Below are 23,683 nucleotides of genomic sequence, written 5' to 3'. Positions count from 1 at the left end.
ATATAATCAAATCAATTCAGAGGTCACCCTTAATTCATCTGAAGATTACTTCCTAGCCCTAGTCTTGGACTGTAGAATTAACATTCCAATGACAGACTCCCTAGCCCTTGAGCCATAGAATTAGCATATCTAGGATTGAAGCTGGATAAAATGACTCTCCTTGGTTCTGTTTCTTTACTGGATTCCCTTAGAATTCAGTCTTCTTTGTAATGGCATACATTACTTTCAATAAAACTTTACTCCTTGACTAGGAGATGAGTTCAAGCCTGTAAATTCTTTTTTTTTTTTTTTTTTTTTTTTAAATTATAGCTTTTTATTGACAGAACATATGCATGGGTAATTTTCCAGCATTGTTCCTTGCACTCACTTCTGTTTTAACTTTTCCCTTCCCTCCCTCCACCCCCTCCCCTAGATGGCAGGCAGTCTCATACATGTTAAACATGTTAGAGTATATCTTAAATACAATATATGTGTACAGAGCCATACAGTCTCTTGTTGCACAAGAAACTTTGGATTCACAAGGTTAAAAATAACCTGGGAAGAAAAATAAAAATGCAAATAGTCCACATTCATTTCCCAGTGTTCTTTCTCTGGTATAGCTGATTCTGTCCATCATTGATCAATTGGAACTCAATTGGATCTTCTCATTGTCGAAGATATCCACTTCCATCAGAATATATCCTCATATAGTACTATTGTTGAAGTGTACAGTGATGTCCTGGTTCTGCTCATTTCACTTAGTATCAGTTCATGTAAGTCTCTCCAAACCTCTCTGTATTGATCCTGCTGGTCATTTCTTACAAAATAATAATAGTCCATAACATTCATATACCACAATTTACCTAACCATTCTCCAATTGATGGGCATTCATTCAGTTTCCAGCCACTACAAAAAGGGCTGCCACAAACATTTTGGCACATACAAGTCCTTTTCCCTTCTTTAATATCTTTTTGGAATATAAGCCCAGTAGTAATCCCTGCATCAAAGGTATGCACAATTTGATAACTTTTTGAACATAGTTCCAAATTGCTCTCCAGAATGGTTGGATCCATTCACAACTCACTAACAATTCATCAATGTCCCTGTTTTCCCATATTTCCTCCAACATTTGTCATTATCTTTTCCTGTCATTTTAGCCAATCTGACAGGTGTGTAGTGGTATCTCAGAGTTGTCTTAAGTTTTATTTCTCTAATCAATAGTGATTTGGAACACCCTCTCATATGAGTTTCAGTTTCATCATCTGAAAATTGTCTGTTCATATCCTTTGACCATTTATCAATTGGAGAATAAGCCTGCAAATTCTTTTGAGATAACTCATGACACCAGTCTGGGGAACTTTTGGGGTTCCCCCTTTTTAAGCCTCCACATCAGAACCACAACAACAGTTTCCTAAGTATAAGATGGGAGAATCATGGGTAGACAACAGTTTTCTAAAACAGATATGGAAGTTTGAGTACACAGCAAGCTTAATATATTAGTAAGGTAATGTGTGGCAACTAAGAAAGCTGATGCAATCATTGGCTGCATTTAAAGGGGGAATAACTTTCAGAAATGGCAGGTGACAGTCCACTATACTCTGCCCTTGTCAGACCTCCTATGGAATAGTGTATTCAATTTTGGAAACCATGATCAGGATATAGATATATTAGAGAATGTCTAGAAGAGGAAAACCAGGATGGTGGAGAACCTTAATCTCATGTAAGACTTGGGAGGGATGGAGGATATGATAGATAACTCTCGTTAAGTATTTGACAGGCTATGTTTTGAAAGAGAGACTAGACTTTTTCCCTTTTTCCCAGAGGGCAGAAACAAAAGCAATTGGTAAAAGAGTGCAAAAAGTTAAATTCAGGTTTTATGTCAGGAAAACCTTGTTAATAGAGTCATCTAAGAATGGCATGAATCTTTCAAGAAGTAATGGGTTTCTTTTCCCTTTCTTGGAAGTCTTCAGGGAGAGTTTATTTGGACATCTATCTGGAAATGCTTTGAGTATTAGACTAGATGGGCTCTGAAAGCCTTTCCAGCTCTCAAATTCTATGGTTCCTGTTTAAATGTATGTCTCTAGTGCCTAACAGATACCATTTTGATTACCAAAATTCTAAATTCTTGTATTATTCTGCTTCATATATCCCTTGTTCTAGGCAAATTAGCCTACTACCTTTTCCCTAGACATAGCTCATTTTCTTGCCTCTATACCTTCACAAACAAACCTTCTGATGGATCTGCCTGCCACAAATCTCCCTACTCTAATCTATCCTCCATCCAGCTACTAAAGTACTATTTCTACATTCCCACCTGATCTAATTTCCGTATTCCTCTATGCAATAAACTCTATTGACTCCTTATCACCTCCAGGCCCTTTATATCCTGGTACTTACCCTTCTAGTCTTCTTACATCTTTTATTCTCTACCATACATTCTTTGATCCAATGTTATGAGCAAAATTTTCCATATCCAGGCCCTGGACATTCTCTTTGTCTGTCTCCTATTCCTGAAATGCTCTTCCTTCTCATCTCTGCCTCCTGGCTTCCTTCAAGTACTAGCTTTGGCTCCCTCTTTTATTGGAAGCTATCTCTAGCTCCTCTTTATTTTAAGGCTTCCCTTCTGTTGATCATTTCTTATTTATCCTGCATATACTTTATTTGTACATATTTGTTTGTTTGTGTCCCCTTCCCTCCTTTCCTGCCCCATTTGATTGTCCTCAAATGTAGGGACTGTTTTCCCCCCCTTTTTTGATTCCTTAGCATTTATCACAGGGCATACGGTAAATGCTAGATAAATGATTATTGACTGACTGACTAAAATGGTCTTCCCCTATATGGAATGTACTTCATTTTCACTTCTGCTTGATACAGTCTTGCTCTTCTTCCATTCTTTTCCCTCAACAGTACCTTTCTTTTAGCCATCTTAACATTGTTTCTCTTGAAGTTACTTTGTATTTGCTTTATATTTATTTAATAAAACATATATCACCTAATAGAAGGTTAGGTTTTTCAGAGCAGTGAATTTCCATTTATGTTTTTAAGCATTCACAGTAGGCATCTAATAAGTGTTTGTTGGATTGAATTAATAACTAATGATAAAAGTTTACAAATGCATACAAAATATTTGTAATGCTTTTTAATATTTATTTTCTTATTATTTTATATTTATGTATCCTTCTCAATAGAAATTTAAACTTTAGTATTTATTTTGAATATAAATTAAGTAGATTTTTAAAGCTATAATTATTTGGGCTTACTAATATGAAATAACTTTTTTTTGAATCTATATAAGATGAAATTCATTATGAATTTATGAAATTATGAAATAATTTTATTATAAAATACCTCTCTTTAGTTACACAAAAAAATAGTATTTTATGGATTAATTGTAATTCAATGTCAGAATACATAAGCAAAATTAATTTTGGTTTCTCTGCTAGTTTGGCTTTTATTAAAAGAAAATAACAGTGTGCCAATCTTCCCAAAAGATGAGAAATACTTATTTATGACTTGATCATCATATTTTCATATCTCATGTTTATTTTGGAAATTCAACCTATTTTGTGATTTTACTCCTTATAAATTAGACATTTTTACACTTAAAATATTTTTCTGCTTACTCTTGTCATTTTTATTTTTTTCATATAAATTAAATCAAACACATATTTCAGAGTACAAATGTATATCCAAATGTATATCCTCTCCTTTAAATGTTTAATCTATAAAATTTTTTTAAAATGCTGAAATTCTCATAATAATTTTTTAAACTATAAAATATTCCATGATATTATAGTTATATAAATAATCAATTCCTATGTATTCTTTTCTAAACTTCTCTTTACAACTGTTATGAATTATTTCTGTCCATTTGTTTTTTAGTGCCACAAACTGAAGAGCCTGTAATTCACTATTCAATTAGAGATTTGAAAAGAATGTTTTCTGTTGAGGTAGAAATTCTTACTCTTGACTCTTTAAAAGAAACATGGTGGAAACAAGAAGGACTGAGCATAATAAGAACAGATACCTTGGAACATCTTACTCCAGATTTGTGTCATCACAACTTGCTTCAAACTCAAATGGAGATATTGCCTATAAAACCAGTTCAGCTAGAGTGTGAGTAAACAATCTTTTATTTTTTAAGAAATCAATATTTTTTCTCCAATTATGTGTAAAAATAACTTTTAGTATTAGTTTTTAAATTTTGACTTCCAAATTCTCTCCCTTTCCCCCTCTCCATTGTCCATATTACTCATGTTGTAAAGGAAAATAGAGACCCCTTCCCCCCCAAAAAAAGAGCAACATATATATATAAATTGATTGGAGAAATGCAAATTAAAACAATTCTGTGGTAATATCTCACATCTATTAGATTGTCTAATAGGACAGAAAGTAAAAAAAAAAAAAAGTATGCTTCACTCTGTATTCAGTCTTCATCAGTTTTTTATCACCATAAGTACTTCAGAGATATCTTGGATTACTGTATTGCTGAGACTAGCTAAATTATTCATTTAATTACCTTAAAATACTATGTTCAATATTCTGGTTCTACTCATTTCATTTTGCATCAGTTCATGTAAATCTTTTCAGGTTTTTCTGGAGCATTGTGCTCATCATTTCTTATAGCACAATAATTGCAATCATGTACCACAACTTGTTCAACCATACCCTAATTGATGAGAATTCCCATAATTTCTAATTTTTTGCCACCAAAAAAGGGTGCTATAAACATCTTTGTATGTATGCATCTTTATGTTTTGTTGGGTATTTTAAATCTTTTTTTGAAATAGAGACCATTGGCATTGCTGGATCAAAGAATATGCACCATTTATAGCCTTTTGACCATTGTTCCAAATTGCTGGATGTAATGGTCGAATCAATTCATAACTCTACTAACAGTGCAATAGGGTCTCAGTTTTCCACATTCTTTCCAACATTTGTTATTTTCCTTTTCGTTCCTATCACACAATCTAATAGATGTGAGATATTATCATAGAATTGTTTTAATTTGCATTTCTCCAATCAATAGTAATTTAAAGCATTATTTTATATGGGATAATGTTGATTACTTCATTTGAAAACTGTTGATATCCTTTGACCATTTATCAATTGGAGAATGACTTTTATTTTTATAAATTTGACTCAATTCTCTATATCTTTGAGAGATGAAACCATTATTAGAGAAACTTATTTCAATTTTTTTTTTTTTTTTGCTAGAGTAGGCTTAGACTACCAGACATAGTTGGGAGTCCTTGGGAGGAATAGAGTTAGGAACAGCAATGGCAGTGATTACTTATTCCTGAAAACTTGTGCATCTCATGACCTTCTCATCACTAACACTGTCTTTTATTTACCTAAACTCAATAAAATTTCAGGAATATACCTTCACAGCAAACATTGGCATTTTTTTTTTACTTTTTAAAAAATTATTATTATTTTTTTATATAATAACTTTTTATTGACAGAACCCATGCCAGGGTAATTTTTTACAACATTATTCCTTGCACTCACTTCTGTTCTGATTTTTCCCCTCTCTCCCTCCACCCCCTTCCCTAGCTGGCAAGCAGTCCTATATATGTTAAATATGTCACAGTATATCCTTGATACAATATATGTGTGTAGAACAAAACAGTTCTCTTGTTGCACAGGGAGAATTGGATTCAGAAGGTAGAAATACCCAGGAAGAAAAACAAAAATGCAAACAGTTTGCATTCATTTCCCAGTGTTCTTTCTTTGGGTGTAGCTACCTCTATCCATCATTGATCAATTGAAACTGGGTTAGGTCTCTTTGTCAAAGAAATCCACTTCCATCAGAATACATCCTCATACAATATCGTTGTTGAAGTATATAATGATCTCCTGGTTCTGCTCATTTCACTTAGCATCAGTTCAAAACATTGGCATTTAATTGAAGAGAAGACTCATATAGGATGGGAGAGTGGCAAAAGCAATTTGTGGTGCAAACTGATTGTAGACTAATCCTCTCTGAGCTAAATACTCACATTTGACAAAAGTAGTGGGCCCCAAGGTGAAAAGACTACCAAAAGAATTAATGTCAACAGATTACAGTGCTTCTCTGAGTTGGGACCACTTTGTTGTTAACTTGAAGTAAAAGTTGAGCTAGGCATCAGTGGAGCAGAAAAGGAGTGAGCAGCTTTCTTTTTTTTTTTTTTTTTTTTTTGGTCCTCCATGGTAAATGTTTTATATATATATATATTTTATTTTATAATAACTTTACATTGACAGAATCCATGCCAGGGTAATTTTTTTACAACATTATCCCTTGCACTCGTTTCTGTTCCGATTTTCCCCCTTCCTCCTTCCACCCCCTCCCCTAAATGGCAAGCAGTCCTATATATGTTAGATATGTTGCAGTATATCCTAGATACAATATATGTTTGCAAAACCGAACAGTTCTTTTGTTGCACAGGGAGAATTGGATTCAGAAGGTAAAAATAACCAGAGAAGAAAAACAAAGATGCAGATAGTTCACATTCGTTTCCCAGTGTTCTTTCTTTGGGTGTAGCTGCTTCTGTCCATCATTTATCAATTGAAACTCAGGTCTCTTTGTCAAAGAAGTCCACTTCCATCAGAATACATCCTCATACAATATCGTTGTTGAAGTGTATAATGATCTCCTGGTTCTGCTCATTTCACTTAGCATCAGTTCATGTAAGTCTCGCCAAACCTCTCTGTATTCATCCTGCTGGTCATTTCATACAGAACAATAATATTCCATAACATTCATATGCCATAATTTACCCAACCATTCTCCAATTGATGGGCATCCATTCAATTTCCAGTTTCTAGCCACTACAAACAGGGCTGCCACAAACATTTTGGCACATATAGGTACCTTTCCCTTCTTTAGTATTTCTTTGGGTTATAAGCTCAGTAGTAGCACTGCTGGATCAAAGGGTATGCACAGTTTGATAACTTTTTGGGCATAATTCCAGATTGCTCTCCAGAATGGTTGGATTCGTTCACAACTCCACCAACAATGCATCAGTGTCCCAGTTTTCCTGCATCCCCTCCAACATTCATCATTATTTTTTCCTGTTATCTTAGCCAATCTGACAGGTGTGTAGTGGTATCTCAGAGTTGTCTTAATTTGCATTTCTCTGATCAATAGTGATTTGGAACACTCTTTCACATGAGTGGTAATAGTTTCAATTTCATCATCTGAAAATTGTCTGTTCATATCCTTTGACCATTTATCAATTGGAGAATGGCTTGATTTTTTATAAATTTGAGTCAGTTCTCTATATATTTTGGAAATGAGGCCTTTATCAGAATCTTTATTTATTTATTTATTTTATTTTTTTTTTTTGAGAATGTCAACATTTTAATAATTACTTTATATTGACAGAATCCATGCCAGGGTAATTTTTTTACAACATTATCCCTTGTATTCGTTTCTGTTCCGATTTTTCCCCTCCCTCCCTCCACCTCCTCCCCTAGATGGCAAGCAGTCCTATATATGTTAGATATGTTGCAGTATATCCTAGATACAATATATGTTTGCAGAACCAAATAGTTCTCTTGTTGCACAAGGAGAATTGGATTCAGAAGGTATAAATAACCCAGGAAGAAAAACAAAAATGCAGATAGTTCACATTCGTTTCCCAGTGTTCTTTCTTTGGGTGTAGCTGCTTCTGTCTGTCATTTATCAATTGAAACTCAGTTAGGTCTCTTTGTCAAAGAAATCCACTTCCATCAAAATATGTCCTCATACAATATCGTTGTCGAAGTGTATAATGATCTCCTGGTTTTGCTCATTTCACTTAGCATCAGTTCATGTAAGTCTCTCCAAGCCTCTCTGTATTCATCCTGCTGGTCATTTCTTACAGAACAATAATATTCCATAACATTCATATACCACAATTTAACCAGCCATTCTCCAATTGATGGGCATCCATTCATTTTCCAGTTTCTAGCTACTACAAACAGGGCTGCCACAAACATTTTGGCACATACAGGTCCCTTTCCCTTCTTTAGTATTTCTTTGGGATATAAGCCCAATAGAAACACTGCTGGATCAATGGCTATGCACAATTTGATAACTTTTTGGGCATAATTCCAGATTGCTCTCCAGAATGGTTGGATTCGTTCACAACTCCACCAACAATGCATCAGTGTCCCAGTTTTCCCACATCCCCTCCAACATTCATCATTATTTTTTCCTGTCATCTTAGCCAATCTGACAGGTGTGTAGTGGTATCTCAGAGTTGTCTTAATTTGCATTTCTCTGATCAATAATGATTTGGAACACTCTTTCATATGAGTGGTAATAGTTTCAATTTCATCCTCTGAAAATTGTTCATATCCTTTGACCATTTATCAATTGGAGAATGGCTTGATTTCTTATAAATTTGAGTCAGTTCTCTGTATAGTTTGGAAATGAGGCCTTTATCAGAACCTTTAACTGTGAAGATGTTTTCCCAGTTTGTTGCTTCCCTTCTAATCTTGTTTGCATTAGTTTTGTTTGTACAAAGGCTTTTTAATTTGATATAATCAAAATTTTCTATTTTGTGATCAGTAATGGTCTCTAGTTCATCTTTGGTCACAAATTTCTTTCTCCTCCACAAGTCTGAAAGATAAACTATCCTATGTTCCTCTAATTTATTTATAATCTCATTCTTTATGCCTAGGTCATGGACCCATTTGGATCTTATCTTGGTATATGGTATTAAGTGTGGGTCCATGCCTAATTTCTGTTATACTAATTTCCAGTTATCCCAGCAGTTTTTATCAAATAATGAATTCTTATCCCAAAAGTTAGGATCTTTGGGTTTGTCAAACACTAGGTTGCTGTAGTTGACTATTCTGTCTTGTGAACCTAATTTTTCCACTGATCCACTAATCTATTTCTTAGCCAATACCAAATGGTTTTGGTGCCTGCTGTTTTATAATATAATTTTAGATCAGGTACAGCTAGGCCACCTTCATTTGATTTTTTTTTTTCATTAATTCCCTTGAGATTCTCAACTTTTTATTGTTCCATATGAATTTTGTTGTTATTTTTTCTAGATCATTAAAATATTTTCTTGGAAGTCTGATTGGTATAGCACTAAATAAATAGATTAGTTTAGGGAGTATTGTCATCTTTATTATATTTGCTCAGCCTATCCAAGAGCACTTAATATTTTTCCAATTATTTAAGTCTGACTTTATTTGTGTGGAAAGTTTTTTGTAATTTTGCTCATATAATTCCTGACTTTCCTTTGGTAGGTAGATTCCCAAATATTTTATGCTATCAACAGTTATTTTGAATGGAATTTCTCTTTGTATCTCTTGCTGTTGGATTTTGTTGGTAATGTATAAAAATGGTGAGGATTCATGGGGATTTATTTTATATCCAGCTACTTTGCTAAAATTATGAATTATTTCTAATAGCTTTTTAGTAGAATCTCTGGGGTTCTCCAGGTATACCATCATATCATCTGCAAAGAGTGATAGTTTGTTTTCCTCATTGCCTACTCTAATTCCTTTAATCTCTTTCTCGACTCTTATTGCAGAGACTGGTGTTTCTAATACGACATTTTATAATAATGGTGATAGTGGGCAACCTTGCTTCACTCCAGATCTTAGTGGGAAAGGTTCCAGTTTTTCCCGATTGCATATGATGCTTACTGATGGTTTTAAATATATGCTCCTGACAATTTTAAGGAAAAGTCCATTTATTCCTATGCTCTCAAGTGTTTTTATTAGGAATGGATGTTGGATTTTATCAAATGCTTTTTCTGCATCTATTGAGATGATCATATGGTTTTTGTTTGTTTGGTTATTGATATAGTCAATTATGCTAATAGTTTTCCTAATATTGAGCCAGCCCTGCATTCCTAGTATAAATCCTACTTGGTCATAGTGTATTATCCTGGGGATGATTTTCTGTAATCTTTTTGCTAATATTTTATTTAAGATTTTAGCATCAATATTCATTAGGGAGATTGGTCTATAATTTTCTTTCTCTGTTTTCAACCTACCTGGTTTAGGTATCAGTACCATGTCTGTGTCATAAAAGGAGTTTGGTAGGACTCCTTCAATCCCTATTTTTTCAAATAGTTTATTTAGCATTGGAGTTAATTGTTCTTTAAATGTTTGGTAGAATTCATATGTAAATCCATCTGGTCCTGGGGATTTTTTCTTAGGGAGTTGGTTGATAGTTTGTTCTATTTCTTTTTCTGAGATGGGACTGTTTAGGATATTTACTTCTTCCTCTGTTAGTTTGGGCAAGTTATATTTTTGGAGGTATTCTTCTATTTCATTTAAGTTGTCAAATTTATTGGCATAAAGTTGGGCAAAGTAACTCCTAATTATTGCTCTAATTGCCTCTTTGTTAGTGGTGAGTTCTCCCTTTTCATTTTTAAGACTAACAATTTGATTTTCCTCTTTCCTTTTTTTAATCAGATTTACTAAGGGTTTGTCTATTTTGTTGGTTTTTTCATAGAACCAACTCTTAGTTTTATTAATTAATTCAATAGTTTTTTTTACTTTCAATTTTATTGATCTCTCCTTTTATTTTTAGAATTTCAAGTTTAGTGTTTGACTGGGGGTTTTTAATTTGTTCCTTTTCTAGCATTTTTAGTTGCAAGCCCAATTCATTGACCTTCTCTTTCTCTATTTTATGCAAATAGGCCTCTAGAGATATGAAATTTCCCCTTATTACCGCTTTGGCTGCATCCCATACATTTTGGTATGCTGTCTAATTATTATCATTTTCTTGGGTGAAGTTATTAATTATGGCTATGATTTGCTGTTTTACCCAATCATTCTTTAGTATGAGATTATTTAGTTTCCAATTATTTTTTGGTCTACTTTCCCCTGGCTTTTTGCTGAATGTAATTTTCATTGCATCGTGGTCTGAAAAGGATATATTTACTATTTCTGCCTTACTGCATTTGAGTTTAAGGTTTTTATGTCCTAATATATGGTCAGTTTTTGTATAGGTTCCATGAACTGCTGAAAAGAAAGTGTACTCCTTTCTATCTCCATTATATTTTTTCCAGAGATCTATCATATCTAATTTTTTTATTATTCTATTTACCTCTTTGACTTCTTTCTTATTTATTTTGTGGTTTGATTTATATAATTCTGAGATCTCCCACTATTATAGTTTTGCTGTCTATTTCTTCTTGCAGCTCTCTTAATTTCTCTTTTAAGTATTTAGATGCTACACCACTTGGTGCATATATGTTTAATATTGATATTGCTTCATTATCCATGCTACCCTTTAGCAAGATATAGTGCCCTTCCTTATCTCTTTTAATTAGATCAATTTTTGCTTTGCTTGATCTGAGATCAGGATGGCTACCCCTGCTTTTTTGACTTCACCTGAAGCATAGTAGATTTTGCTCCAACCTTTTACCTTTAACCTGCATGTATCTCCCTGTTTCACCTGGAGCAAGTATTTCCTGTAAACAACATATTGTAGGATTCTGGCTTTTAATCCATTCTGCTAACCGCTTCCTCTTTATGGGGGAGTTTACCCTGTTCACCTTTATGGTTAAAATGACCAATTCTGTATTACTTGCCATCTTGTTATCCCCTGTTTATGCTTTTCTCCCTTCTTTCCTCCTTACCCCCCTTCCCAGTATTAAGCTTGTGAGCACCACTCGCTTCTCACAGCCCTCCCTTTTTAGTATCTCTTCCCCCGCCTTAGAGTTCCTCCCCCTATCTTACCCCTTTCCCTCACAGTTTCCGTATTCCCTTCCATTTAGCTTATTCCTTCTCTTTTCACTTTTCCCTTCTCACTTTTCAATAAGGTGGGAGAAGTTTCACCATAAATTGAATATGTCTAAAATTTTTCTCTTAAAGCCAATTCTGAAGGCAGTAAGATACCCACTATATTCATCCCCCTCCATTCTTTTTCTCAGATATAATAGGTTTCCTTTGCCTCTTCATGAGATGTAGTGTCCCCACTTTACCTTTTTTCTGGTACAATGTCCTTTCCACATCTAGTTTCTAAAACATGGTATACATGTATTCTTAATACATCTTTATAGCAGAAATATAGTTCCCAAGATTAATCTTTACCTTTTTAGATTTCTCTTGAGTTCTATATTTGTAGATCAAACTTTTTGTTAAGTTCTGGCTTTTTCATCAAAAATAGGTGAAATTCGTTTACTTCGTTGAATGTCCATCTTCTTCCCTGGAAAAAGATGCTCATTCTAGCTGGGTAAGTTATTTTTGGTTGCATACCAAGTTTCTTAGCCTTTTGGGATATCATATTCCAGGCTCTTCGATCTTTTAATGTGGATGCTGCCAGATCCTTATTGTGGCTCCTCGATACTTGAATTGGGTTTTTCTAGCCGCTTGCAATATTTTTTTCCTTCATCTGAAGGTTCTGGCATTTGGCCACTATATTTCTTGGTGTTTTGATTTTAGGATCCCTTTCAGTAGGTGATCGATTAATTCTTTCAATGTCTATTTTACCCTTTGTTTCTATGACTTCTGGGCAGTTCTCTTTGATAATTTCCTGGAAAATAGTGTCCAGGCTCTTTTTTTCATCATACTTTTCTGGGAGTCCAATGATTTTCAGATTGTCTCTCTTGGATCTGTTTTTCAGGTCTGTTGTTTTCCCCAGAAGGTATTTCACATTCTTTTCCATTGTTTGATTTTTTTGGAATTGCTTGACTCATTCTTCTTGTCTCCTCGAGTCATTCGATTCCATTTGTTCAATTCTGATTTTCAGTGAAGTATTTTCTTCACTCACTTTTTAAATATCTTTTTTCTAATTGTCCAATTGAGTTGTTTTGTTCTATGAAATTTTTTTCCATTTCGCCAATTTTGTTTTTTAGAGAGCTATTTTATGTTTCCAGTTCACTAATCCTATTTTTCAAGGATTTTATTTCTTTATCCACTCTGTCTTTAAGTGAGTGGGATGACTTCTCCAGTCTCTCTTGCCAAGCCTCCTTCTCCTTTTCCCATTTTTCTTCTAGCTCTCTTGTGAGAGCCTTTTTAATTTTTTCTATGAGATTCATCTGTGCTGAGGAACACATGCTCTCCTCCTTTGGGGATTCACCTGGGGACTGTCTGTTTTTAGTCTCCTCGGGGTTTAGAGTCTGCTCTCTATCCATATAGAAGCTGTCAAGGGTTAAGGTCCTTTTCAATTTTTTGCTCATTTTGTCAGAGAAGAATCAAAGACAAACTAGCAAGAAGAAAAAAAGAAAAAAACCCCTAAATGGAGTCTGCTTTTTTGGGGGAGGGGCTGGGTGGTGTTACCAAGCTTCCTCTACAGACTGCGGGGGCAGAAGTGAGGCACTAGCCCAACTGTGCTGCGCCTGCGCTCTGAGACTCTGAGAGCGTGCTGAGACACTGTGGGGGAGGGTGGCCTGGTCCCGAGAGACTCCAGCTGTTTGGGGTTGTATCCTTCACCCCCTGGCATTTTTAGCTTCTCTGCTGGGCTACTGACTTGCTGCCAGGGCAAAGTATCCAACCCTGTAGCAAAGCTCCCCCGCAGCGACGGCTGAGATCACACCTCACCCCCCTCCGGTCTGCTCGGCTATGAGCTGCTCCCGTGCTCTCGCTGCCGCTGCCTACCCTCAGCCTGTGCCCGATCTAAAACCGTCCCTGCCCTCGAGCAAAAACAGACCTTTCCTGGCGAATTTCAAGGGTGTCTTCTCTTGGTAACTATTTGTGGCATTAATTCAGAGGCTTGTATTGAAATGGATTTTGAAGGAAAACGCAGAGCTTACACAGCTGTGTGCCTTCTCTCCGCCATCTTGGGCGGAAGTCCGAGCAGGTTTCAAAGACTTGATATACAGCACTGCATTTGCTCATCTGGGTCAGAACACTCACAAACACCAATACTAGTTTGACAAAAAATGAAGAGGAAATAAAGAAGTTGCTAAATGAAAAATGAAAACTTCACAATATATCTTAGAATGATACTTCATCCCTGACAAAGAATGTAGCATTTATTTTTTAACGTTTTTTATTTTCAAAATATATTCATAGATAGTTTTCAACATTCAACCCTGCAAAACCTTGTGTTTCAAATTTTTTCTCCCTTCTTTTCTGCCATTCCCTCCCCTAGAAAGCAAATGATCCAACATATGTTAAACATGTGCAATTTTTTTCACATATATTTCCGCAATTATTATGCTGAACAAGAAAAATTAAGCCAAAAAGAAAAAAAAAAAAACAAAAAGAGAAAGAAAACAAAATGGAAGCAAGCAATAAAAAAGTAAAAATACTATGTTGTGATCACACACAGTCCCCATGGTCCTCTCTCTGGGTGCAGATGGCTCTACATCCATCAGAATTGATCATCATACAATAATGTTGTTACTGTGTTCAACGTTCTCTTGGTTCTACTCGCTTCACTCATCATTAGTTCATGTGAATCTCTCCAAGCCTTTCTGGAATCATCCTGCTGATTGTTTCTTATAGAACAATAATAAAATAAGCTAGAATATCATTATATTTTCCTATCATCTTAGCTAATCTGAGAGATGTGTAGTGGTACCTCAGAGTTGTCTTAATTTGCATTTCTCTGGTCAATAATGATTTAGAACATTTTTTCATATGATTAGAAATGGTTTTAATTTCTTCTTCTGAAAATTGAAAAGATAATGATGAGTGTTGGAGGGAATGTGGGAAAACTGGGACACAAATATATTGTTGATGGAGTTGTGAACTGATCCAACCATTCTGGAAGGCAATATGCAAAGGGCTATCAAACTGTTTGTACTCTTTGATCCAGCAGTGTCTCTATTGGGCCTGTATCCCAAAGAGAATATAAAAAAGGGAAAAGGACCCAAATTACAAAAATGTTTATAGCAGCCCTTTTTTAGTGGCAAGGAACTGGAAACTGAATAGATGCCCATCAGTTGGAGAATGGCTAAATAAATTGGAGAATGGTTGAATAAGTTATGGTATATGAATATTATAGAATATTATTGTTTCATAAGAAACGACCAGCAAGATGATTTCCAAGAGGCTTGGAGAGACTTAGGTGAACTGATGCTGAGTAGAACCAAAAGAACATCATACAAATCAACGACAAGATTATGCAATGATCAATTCTGATGAATGCAGCTCTTTTCAACAATTCTTTTCAGGTCACTTCTAATGGTCTTGTGATGAGAGTGCCATCTGCATCCAGAGAAAGGATTGTGGGGACTGAATATGGATCACAATATAGTATTTTCACCATTTTTGTTGTAGTTTGCTTTCATTTTGTTTTCTTTCTCATTTTTTCCTTTATGATCTGATTTTTCTTGTGCAGCATGAAAATTATGGAAATACGTATAGAAAAATTGTACATGTTTAACATATATTTGGATTACTTGCTCTCTGAGAGAAAAGGTGAGGAGGAAGGGAGGTAGAAAAAATTTTGGAACAAAAGATTTTGCAAGGGTGAATGTTGAAAAGTATCTATGTATATGTTTTGAAAATAAAAACCTTTAATTAAAAAAAAGAAAACAAAAAGATTTAATAAAAAATACCTAAAAAATATATATCAATTGCTCATGGGTAGGCTGAGTTAATATACTAAAAATGCAATTCTGCCTAAAAAAGAATGAAAATTGTCTGTTTATATCCTTTGACCATTTCAATTCTCTATATATTTTAGAAATGATACCTTTATCAGAATCCTTGGATGTAAAAATTTTTCACCAGTTTACTGCTTCCCTTCTAATCTTGTTTGCATTGGTTTTATTTGTAGAAAAACTTTTTAACTTAATATAATTATATAGTATAATATATATAATAATTATGCGTTTTGCATTCCATAACATCCTTCTATTTTATTTATTTATTTGTTTGTTTGTTTGTTTTATTTTTTGCTGAGGCAGTTGGGGTTAAGTGACTTGCCCAGGATCACACAAATAGAAAATGTTAAGTGTCTGAGACTAGATTTGAACTCAGGTCTTACTGACTTCAGCGCTGGTGCTCTATCCATTGCGCTACCTAGTTGCTCCTACTTTCGTTCTTTGGCCACAAATTCTTTCCCTTTCCACAGATCTAAGAGGTAGACTTATCTTTTGTTCTAATTTGTTTATAGTATCACTGTGTCTAAATCATGAACCCATTTCAACCTTATCTTAGTATAGGGTATTTGGTATGGCTCAATGCCTACCTAGTATTCTGCCATAGTAATTTCTAATTTTCCCAGCAATTTTTGCCAAATGGTGAGTTCTTATCCCAGAAGCTGGGGGTCTTTGCATTTACCAGCTACTAGATTACTATAGTCATTGGCTATCATGTCTTGGGAACCTAACCTATTCCACAGATCAACTACTCTTTTTTAGCCAGTACCAAATGGTTTTGATGACTGATGCTTTATAATCTAGTTTTAGGTCTAGTACAGCCTCCTTTGCATCTTTTCATTAATTCTCTTGAAATTCTTGACCTTTTGTTCTTCCAAATAAACTTTGTTATAATTTTTTCTAGTTCTGTAAAATGATTTCTTGGCAGTTTGATTGGTATGGCACTGAAAAAACAAATTAATTTAGGTAGAATAGTCATTTTTATTATTTCAGCTCGGCCTACCCATGAATATTTGATATTCCTCCAGTTGATTAGATGTGACTTTATTTGTGTGGAAAGTGTTTTGTTATTTTGTTCATATAGTTCCTGACTTTGTCTTAGCATGTAGACTCCCAATATTTTATTTTGTCTACAATTATTTAAAATGGAACTTCTCTTTATATCTCTTGCTGTTGAACTTTGTTGGTAACATATAGAGATGCTGATGATTTAGTTGGATTTATTTTGTGTCTTGCAACTTTGCTAAAGCTGTGAATTGTTTCTAATAGTTTTTTAGTGGATTCTCTAAGTATACCATCATATCATCTGCAAAGAGTGATGATTTGGCTTTCTCATTACCTACTCTAATTGAAGAGAGCATTTAATATAGAGAACTGACTCAAGTATACAAGTCATTCCCCAGTTGATAAATGATCAAAGGATATGAAGAGACAATTTTCAGATGTGAAGAATTTTCACATGAAAAAATGCTTTCAATCTTACTATTGATTAGAGAAATGCAAATTAAGAATGCTCTGAGGTACCATTTCACATTTCTCAGATTGGCTAAGATGACAGGAAAAACAATGATAAATGTTGTAGGGGATGTGGGAAAATTGCAATATTAATGGATTGTTGGTAGAGTTGTGAACTGACCCAATCATTCTGGAGAGCAATATGAAAATATGTCCAGAGGGCTTTCAACCTGAACATAACCTTTGATCCAGCAGTGTTTCTACTGGATCTATATCTCTAAGAGATCATAAAAGAGAGGAAAGGACCCACATATGCAAAAATGTTTGTAGCATTTCTTTTTGTAATGGCAAGGAGCTGGAAATTGAGTGAATGCTCATAAGTTGGAGAATGACTGAATAAGTTATGGTGTATGTTCTATTATTATTCTTATTCTTATTATCCTATAAGAAATAATGAACAGGCTGATTTCAGAAAAACCTGGAAAGAGGTACATAAACTGATGCTAAGTGAAATGAGCAGAACCAATAAAACATTGTACACAGTAACAACAAGATTAAGTGATGATCAACTATGATGAACTTGGCTGTTTTCAATAATTGCAACAATATGATGCAAAGCAATTCCAATAGACTTCTGATGGAAAGAAGCATCTGCAAACAAAGGGAGAATTATGGAAACTGAATGTAGATCAAAACATTGTATTTTCATCTTTTTTTTGTTATTGTTTGCTTGCTTTTTTTTTTTCTTGTGTTTTTCCCCTTTTGATCTAATTTTTTTTTTTTTGCACAATCTGACAAATATTGAAATATGTTTAGAAGAATTGCATGTTTAACCTATATCAGATTGCTTGCTATCTAGGGGAGGAGAGGAAAGTGGGGAAAAAATTTGAAATACAAAGGGTTGCAAAAGTGAATTTTGAAAACTATCTTTGAGTGTACTTGGAAAATAAAAAGGCAACATTTAATTCCATCAAAAGTAACAAACAAGTAAAACTTAGAGTGATGCAGAAGTCTTGGCTCAGTAAGAGGGCAGATTAAATCCAGTTTTATGCTAATAATAACAGTTCCAAATATTTGTATGATGCCCTGAAGGCTATTTATGAGATTAAAAACTTGTGATGTATCTCAGCTATACAGTGCTGATGGAATCACATTGATTAGTGATAAGGATGTGATCCTAGAGAGATGGCTGAACACTTCCATAGTGTTCTCAACAAACCATCATCAATCAATGCTGAAGCCATTGATCATTTACTTCAAGCTAAAGTCAGTCTCTCCCTAGCTAAAGTTCCAATTGAAGAAGAAGTTTTAAATTAACATTAGGTGTCTTTTCTGTGGCAAAGCAAATGGTGCTGATTTGATTACAGCTGAGTTTTACAAGGTAAGGGGTCTATTACTCATAACACAAGCTGCCTGAAAATTTCCAGATCATTTAACAAGAGGTTATCCCCTAGGAGTTCAAGGATGCCTCCATTATCTATCTCAGTAAAGGTAAAGGGTGTAATGTTCTCGCCAAAATATAATCTTCTCTTGTTGTGTTTCTGGGAGCACCCTTCGTTTCAGTTCAGTAATCACCATAAGTGCAGCCAAATGTTAAAGTCCAAATCCTTTATTGTCTCCTTCAGAGTCTTGTCTCCTTTCCAGGGGCTCAGTTAGCTTTCTTAGACGCCTATCTCTCTCCTTGCTTCCAAGAGCTTGGAGCCTCCTTCTCTGCCCTCTGAATCTCTCCGAATCCAAAGAGTTGTGCTTCAGCCTCCAGCCACCACAAAGGTTGACGATGGAATGAATCTGTCTCAGCCTCTGAGAGCTTCTAGTGCGCTTGTCTTTTTTGACCTTGAGAACTTCTAGTTTATATGCTCCACACTGAGTATACACCAATCATTATATCACTAGGAAACTATTATTTGTTGTAGGATTAAATCAATGCTAAACTAGATTTAATCATTGTCTCCTCAATTCCATTTAGTATCTTGTTTCAAGTTCTGGCCCATAACAAAAGGGAATAAATTGTTTTTTGATAATCATGGGGGGAGAGGGAAAAGAAGCAAGGAGTGTCGCTTTCTCTTAGTCATTGCTGCCGCAGTCCTCCTTAATAAGCTAAGGTGGCTTCAGAAAGGGCTCAGGAATAGTCAGTGTGGTATTTTCTGCCCAACAATTCCAGAAGAAATGCCAGGAGCAGAATAGAGATCTGTATACAATGTTTATATAGCTGACCAACGTCTTTAACACTATCAATTGAAAGGACTTATGGAAAATTATGTCAAAATATGACTGCTCAGCAATTTTACACATCAATTTTATGATGGCATGCTTGCCCAGCTTCTGGAAAATGAATGATGTCCTTGCATTTTCCAAGTCATCAGTGGAGTGAAACAAGGTTGAATACTTGCAAGTGTGCTTACCATGATGTTTTCAGCCATGTTGTCAAATATCTTCAATGAGGACAAACACAGCAATCAGGTCAGTTCCTGCACAGATGATAAATTCTTCACCTTGAAAAGGCTGAAAGCCAAGACTAAAGTAAAAGAAATATTAGCCCATAATTTCTTATTTGTAGATGATTGGGCACTAATCCAGCCTCTGGATCTGAGATGCAACATAGTGTAGATCAATTCTGTGTTGCTTGTGCTAATTTTGGCCTAACAATTAGGATCAAGAAAACAGGTCTTGATGCATTTCCTGCTAAAGGCCCCATTCCCGAATGTCGCCATCTCAACCCTGGACCCCATTTTTAATCTGCTCCTGAGATCTGTTTTCTCTAGGCTTAAGAACTTTGACATTTATTGTAGAATATGAGACATTGACATAGTACCATGCAGCATGGCATCCCCTCATCAGAGAATGTGCTGTGCTCTATAAGCATAGCAAAATTGAAGTAGCTCAAAAGAAACATGATGCACAAATTTAGAAAATCTACTCCAGATGTTCATAGTAACTATCTGTGCCCAATTAGTGATAGAACATTCTGAGTTCACACTAATCTGATCAGCCACAGTCAGATACACTATAACTGGACTCTAACACAGTGATGTCTTTTTGGTCCTCTGTAAGAACAAAGAATAACAACTAACCAACCACCTCCCCCAATCCATCCTTCTGTCTAGCAGCCCCACACCCCCCATTATTTTATTCCCTTTTCCTGCTACATTTTTTTGGGAGTAAACTAGTTTTCAATACCCAAATGAATGTGTACGTTATTCCCTCTCTGAGCCAATTCCAATGAGAATAAGGTTCAAGCATTCCCCATTATTTCCCCCTTTCTCCTCCACTTGTAAAAGCTCTTTCTTGCCTCTTTTATGTAAGATAATTTATCCCATTCTGCCACTCTTTTCCCTTTTTCCCAATGTATTCCTCTTTTTCACTGCTCAAATTGTATTATTTTAGATATCCCATCATATTCAATTCAACACTTGTGCTCTTTCCCTCTTTCTTGCTCTTGCTTTAATAATGAGAAAATTCTTATGAGTTACAAATATCATCTTCCCATGTAGGAATGTAAATTAAGTTTAACCTTATTAGGTCCTTTATGATTTCCCTTTCCTGTTTTCCTTTTTATGCTTTTCTTGAGTCTTACATTTGAAAGTCAGATTTTCTATTTAGCTCTATTTTTTTCATCAGGAATACTTTGAAAGTCCTTTATTTCATTGAATTTTTTTTTTACCTGAAGCATTATACTCAATTTTATTATATATGTGATTCTTGGTTCCTAGATGCTTTACTCTCCAGAATATCATATTCCAAACCCTTTACTCCTTTAAGATAAAAGCTGCCAAACCTTTTGTTATCCTGACTGTGGCTCTGTGATACATGAATTATTTCTTTCTGGCTGCTTGCAATATTTTCTCCTTAATCTGGTCTATTTGTCTATAATATTCCTGGTAATTTTCTTTGGGGAATTTATTTCAGGAGGTGTATTCTTTCCATTTCCATTTAACCCCCTGATTCTAGTCTATCAAGTCAGTTTTTCTTGGTAATTTCTTGAAAGATGCTGTCTGGGCTCTTTTTTTTTATGATAATTTTTTGGTAGTTCAGTAATTTAAAAATTATTCCTCCTGGATCTGTTTTCCAAATCCTGGAATCTGTTTTTCCAGTAAAATAATTTACATTTTCTTCTATTTTTTCATTCCTTTGGTTTTGTTTTATTGTTTCTTGATGTCATTAGCTTCCACTTGTTCAATTCTAATGTTTAAGGAATTATTTTCTTCATTGAGCTTTTGTACCTCCTTTTCCATTTGGCTTATTCTGCTTTGTAAAGTGTTCTCTCCAATGAATTTTTTATATCTTTTTCTGTTTGACCAATACTGCTTTTTAGGGCATTCTTCTTTTCATTGGATTTTTGTATCTTTTTTTTTTTAAACCATTTGGCCTAGTCTGCTTTTTAAGATATTATTTTGTTAAGTATTTTTTGTGCTTCATTTACCAAGCTATTGTCATTTTTTCCCCATAGTTTCCTTGTATCACTCTCATTTCTTTTCCTGTTTTTTTTTCTACCTCTCTCAGATCTTTTCTAAGCTCTTCCATGATCTGAGATCAATTCACATTTTTCTTTGATGCTTTGGTTGTAGGAGTTTTTGACTTTGCTATCATCTTTGGAGTGTGTTATAGATATTCCTTATCACTACAGTAACTTTCTATATATTTTTTCCTGTTTGTTCATTTCCTAGCTCATTTCTTGACTTTTAACTCTTTGCTAAAGTTGGGTTTTGCTTCCAGGGTAAAAGGCCCATTGTCCCAAGCTTTAGGAGTTTTGTGTTGCTGTTTTCAGAACTAGTTCTAGGAATCTATAAACTTTCGGTTCTTCCAAGGAGATAGGATTTAGAGATGTGTTTACTCCTCTCCTGGCCATTGTTTTGGTCTGTGAGTGACCATAGCACTCTTTTTTTTTTTTTTTTGTCCTGGAACAGAGACTATAGTGCCTCATTGATTGTGGCTACAAGCTGTGGTGTGCAAGTACTGCTCTTCACTCCCAGACTGCCACTTGGATCTGAGTATGGTCTGAGTTTTGACCCAGGGCCAAGAAAGAGAGCCCTGTAATATTCTGACCAGTTTTTTGACACACTTACCATTTATAGGCTGAGAGCTCCAAAAGTAGCTGCTGCTGCTGCTGCTGCTGCTTCTGCTATTGCTGTCATTCCCAAGGCCTAGTCCCTGGTTTGTTGGGGTCTGATCAGTACTTGCATAGCCTGTATTATATCTAACAGATTTTTCCTGCTGACCTTATAAGTTATCTTGGGCTAGAAAATTGTTTTACCTTGTCCTTTGTGGTAGGTTCTGCCACTTTAGAATTTCTTTTCTCCACCATCTTGCTTCCTATAAACATCTTAAAACTGTTTATTAAAGGATTATTCCCTGAGTTTATTAAAGGATTATTCCCTGAGCTAGAAATTTATTGTCGCCAATTCAATACTGGTTACTGACTAAAGCAAATATTTACAATTATAATTTATATTTCTTTTGTTCAGTTATGTCCTACTATTCTTGATCACATTTGGCATTTTATTGGCAGAGATATTGGAGTGGTTTGCCATTTCCTTCTGCAGCTCATTTTATAGATGAGGAAATTAAGGCAAACAGGGGTAAGTGATTTGCCTAGGGCCACACAGGTAGTAATATCTAAGGTCAGATTTGAATTTAGGTCTTCTTAACTTCAAATCCCCATGCTCTATCCACTATATCACCCACCTGCCCCAAGACAAATATACACTGCCTTAAAGAAAATTTATAGTGATCCCATGGTACTTGTTATTTAGTACAACAAATGTCAAAAATGATGGATACTGAATGAATTTTTCCCATAAATTTTCCCCAGTCTAATCATCCCTTCCCATCCAATTCTAAAGGAGCAAAGTGGGGCTTCCAACTAGAGACAAACAAGCCAGTCCAACCCAGCCTAGCCAGATTCTTCCTTAACCGAATTCATTTTCTGAGAGGAACCAGAATCTTTATATTCTCTCTTCACCCCATGTAATGAAAGCTTTCTTAGGGGAAGAGGGCTAATTCTGGAGGGAGAAGCTATGGTTCTACATCCTTCACAATACAGGACTCTGGCTGTCTCCAGGGCCTCTGCAAGCAGTCCTAAGTCCTCTGCCTGGGTTTCCACTACTGCTGTTTGGGCTACTCCTGCTGTCCCTGTTGAGCACCCCAGCTGCTCCATATTCCTTCCAGTACTATTGTTTTGGGAGCTGAGAGTCCATACGGTTCTAACCACATTGTCCTGCAGGAATTGCTTCTCAGTCTATCAGCAGTCACACATAATCTCAGCATCATGGGTCCCAACCTGCTCAGCCTTTGCCATGGTCAAGGACAATAGCAGTTGTAGCTAGCGCTGAGCAGTATATTTAGTCATTCTCACATCACTACTACTTAATTAAGACAACCAAGTATGAGTGCCAAGCATTAAGTGCTGAAACATTTTTTTCTCCTCAAAATGCATTGAATTACTGAATTTGATGAATTTCTAAGCAGCAAATACAGAGGTACCACTGTATTAATATTGTACACTCCATTTTAGATATACATTTTCCAGTAACAGTTTTATTTAACATTAATGTAATGTCTAAGCCATTTCTAGCTTAGAAAGATTCCTAAACTGGCATGTTTTCCCCATGCCCTCTGACATGTCTCTACCTCAGGTCAATTTGAGATAATACAATTTTAGGGAAAAAATCATAAAATATTAATATATAGATTGGGATTAACAATCCAGAATAGTCTCTACTTAGTTCTTTTCTGGGCCTTTTTTTTTTTTTCA

At 35.1% G+C, this 23,683-nt stretch overlaps 1 protein-coding gene across 1 annotated transcript in view; it reads left to right on the top strand.

The window, feature by feature from the left end:
* SHOC1 (shortage in chiasmata 1) overlaps nt 1–23,683 on the top strand; it is a 133,565-nt gene that overhangs the window by 46,380 nt on the left and 63,502 nt on the right. Inside the window, 1 exon segment of the mRNA XM_051972417.1 lies at nt 3,863–4,096. Within this exon segment, the coding sequence (XP_051828377.1) occupies nt 3,863–4,096 (234 nt within the window).

Source organism: Antechinus flavipes, chromosome 1 (genome assembly GCF_016432865.1).
Source record: "Antechinus flavipes isolate AdamAnt ecotype Samford, QLD, Australia chromosome 1, AdamAnt_v2, whole genome shotgun sequence".
Taxonomy (NCBI): Eukaryota; Metazoa; Chordata; class Mammalia; order Dasyuromorphia; family Dasyuridae; genus Antechinus; species Antechinus flavipes.
Note: the sequence above shows the minus strand (reverse complement) of the source record. Positions and strands in the feature narration are given on the sequence as shown.